This window comes from Electrophorus electricus, chromosome 6 (assembly GCF_041902795.1).
Source record: "Electrophorus electricus isolate QZ-2024a chromosome 6, ASM4190279v1, whole genome shotgun sequence".
Taxonomy (NCBI): Eukaryota; Metazoa; Chordata; class Actinopteri; order Gymnotiformes; family Gymnotidae; genus Electrophorus; species Electrophorus electricus.
This window is the reverse complement of record NC_137502.1, coordinates 3,122,501-3,125,000: the sequence shown is the minus strand read 5'-3', so window position 1 is coordinate 3,125,000 and position 2,500 is coordinate 3,122,501. Positions and strand designations below refer to the sequence as shown.

The following is a 2,500-nucleotide window of genomic DNA, read 5'->3' as shown; positions in this document are numbered from 1 at the left end:
CACACACACACACACTCACACACACACACAATCACACACACTCATGCACACACACACACACTCACACACACACACAATCACACACACACACACACACACACACACACACACACACACACACTCACACACACTCACACACACACACACACACACACACACTCACACACACACACACACACTCATGCACACACACACACACACACACACAGGCAGTCAATAAAGCCATCATATAACATCATTAAATCAGTACTACTCTGAAAACAATGTATTGTAACTACACATGCATGGATGTGCGTGCTTCACTTACCAACACAATTGGATGTCTAAATTCTCTCTCTCTCTCTCTCGCTCTCTCTCTCTCTAGCGGTAGAAGAGGCAAACTCGGCTGAATTTGCAAGTAATTGGGACTCCTCCACTCCAGCAGGTATGAACTCCTGTATTTACACACACACACACACACACACACACACACACAACTAGCAGCATGGAGGCTTCCAGCCACTGCTCACGCATCACCCTTTGCTTGTCTCCGTGGCGACTCTCTGTTCTGCTGGAGGACCCCACCACCACCCATCCCAGCCAATCTCTAATATCAATTCCGCATGGCTTGCAGAGGGAGGGAGATTTTCCCAAGGCACAGGGGGCCAGTGGCCAGGTGCGTGCCGGATCCGCGGCTTCCTGCTGGAGGAGCTGGAACATGATCCGAACGATCGGGGAAATACGCCGCTCCTCCTGGACTCCGTCGGTTTGGTGGAGACTCTGCGTTTGGAGCGCGGGCCAGTCTGATACTACGTTGCTATCTCCATCTCCCCATGAAAACAGATCACGTTTAATAAGCATGGCAGTGCATTGGGAAATATTTGTGGGATATTTTTGTTTTTTTCATATTGTTCCCATGAACCATTTGTTACGGATCAATATCTCATGCGGAGCTTGTCCAACACTTTCCTAATAAAGTCTGATCTCTGTGGTCTGATCACAGCTTTGTGGTCATGACCTGGTCAGTGGGTTTAACGGTCAGGCCGACAGTTGTTCGCCTGGTTCAGCGTGTCTCTCTCTCCTCTCCCTGAGAGACACAGCAGTGAGATGTGCTCTGCTGTCATTGCGTCATGGTTACGAGCTGCTCTCCCGTGCCACTGATGCAGTATTCCATGTCAGGGTGCTCCACGTGTGAGCCGTCTCTTTAAAGTTGAGCTCCTTGTGCCGGTCGGCTGTATCGGAAAACCGTCCGGGTCTCGGACAGCCTGAGTGTGTTTTAAAGTGGAAACGAGAGTGTACGTGGGTGAGTTATGGAGAAGGTTTGTGTGCATTTGTGTGTGCATGTGTGTGTGTGTGTGTGTGTGTGTGTGTGTGTGTTGGGAAGGGCTGGTAAACCCAACAGGGAGAGGGACTAGGAAAGAGAAAGGCCCTTGGGGAGAGCAGATGACGTGGGCCTCTCCTAAGCGACCCTGGAGGAGATTGTGTGTGTGTGTGTGTGTGTGTGTGTGTGTGTGTGTGGCTCTGCGGTCCTGCAAACTGCTGCGTGTGTGAGATCCAGCAGGAAGGGACGTCCCTGAGCTCTCGCTATCCCCCCACTCTTCGCTCTTCCTCTCTGCCTCCTCCTCTTCCTCTCCTCCCTCTGTCTGTGTCTTGTTTTTTCCCTGTCATGCATAAACTCGCGGGGGTCTGTGTTTTCGTCACCAGTCTTTCCTCCAGTCTGCTGATGCCCCTCTGCACACACACACACACACACACACACACACACACACACACACACACACTCACACACACACTCACACACACACTCACCAAGTTGTCCATAAACACACTCTCTCACTCACAAGTTCCTCAGAACACTCACACACATACACACTAACCAGCTTTTTCGCCACATATACAAACTCACTCACCAGCTCCTCCATCACACACACACACACACACACACGCGCGCGCGCGCTCCTCGGGCTCCATAATGCCTCCTTCTGCACTCTCCTATCTCTTGTCTTTCGTTCGCTCATCCCTTCTCTCTCTCTCTCGTTCCGTCTCTCCCGTGTTTGTTTGTGCTGCTGTACTGGAGCTCAGGGGGTTGCTCACCATTTCTTATTTAAAAAGATAAAAAAACCTTCCTTCCCCTATTCCCTGGGAGATGATGTCGACAAGGACACTGGCAGGCTTTTCCTAGTATTAAATTCGGTTCTTTTTTCCTCCCTCTGTCTCTGCTCTCTGGAAAATGTGTGTTGAGTTTGGAAAGAGCAGTGTGTGTGTGTGTGTGTGTGTGTGTGTGTGTGTGAGTGTGTGTGTGTGTGTGTGTGTGTGTGTGTATGTGTGTGTGTGTGGGGGGGGTGACTAGTGTAAGGGGTGGTGGCTGTAGGCCCCACAGGACCTGAGTGAGGCCTCTTCGGCCTGTCCCACTGGAGGAGAAGAGGGGAGGTGCGCTCTCCCTCACCCTGTCTCCTTCCCTCTCTCTCCTTTCCTCTCTCTCTCTCTCTCTCTCTCTCTCTCTCTCTCTCTCTCTCTCCCT

General features: G+C 51.3%; 1 protein-coding gene across 5 annotated transcripts in view; it reads left to right on the top strand.

Annotated features, from left to right (window-relative positions):
• Positions 1-2,500, top strand: part of znf423 (zinc finger protein 423) — a 142,007-nt gene that overhangs the window by 27,902 nt on the left and 111,605 nt on the right. For 4 of the 5 annotated variants that reach the window (XM_035525244.2, XM_035525243.2, XM_081715466.1 and 1 more), the window contains exon 2: positions 365-424. The exons of the other annotated variant lie outside the window; for it this stretch is intronic. In XM_035525244.2, coding sequence (XP_035381137.1) covers positions 365-424 — 60 coding nt within the window. The remainder of the gene's footprint in view (positions 1-364; positions 425-2,500) is intronic. 5 annotated transcript variants of the gene reach the window in all.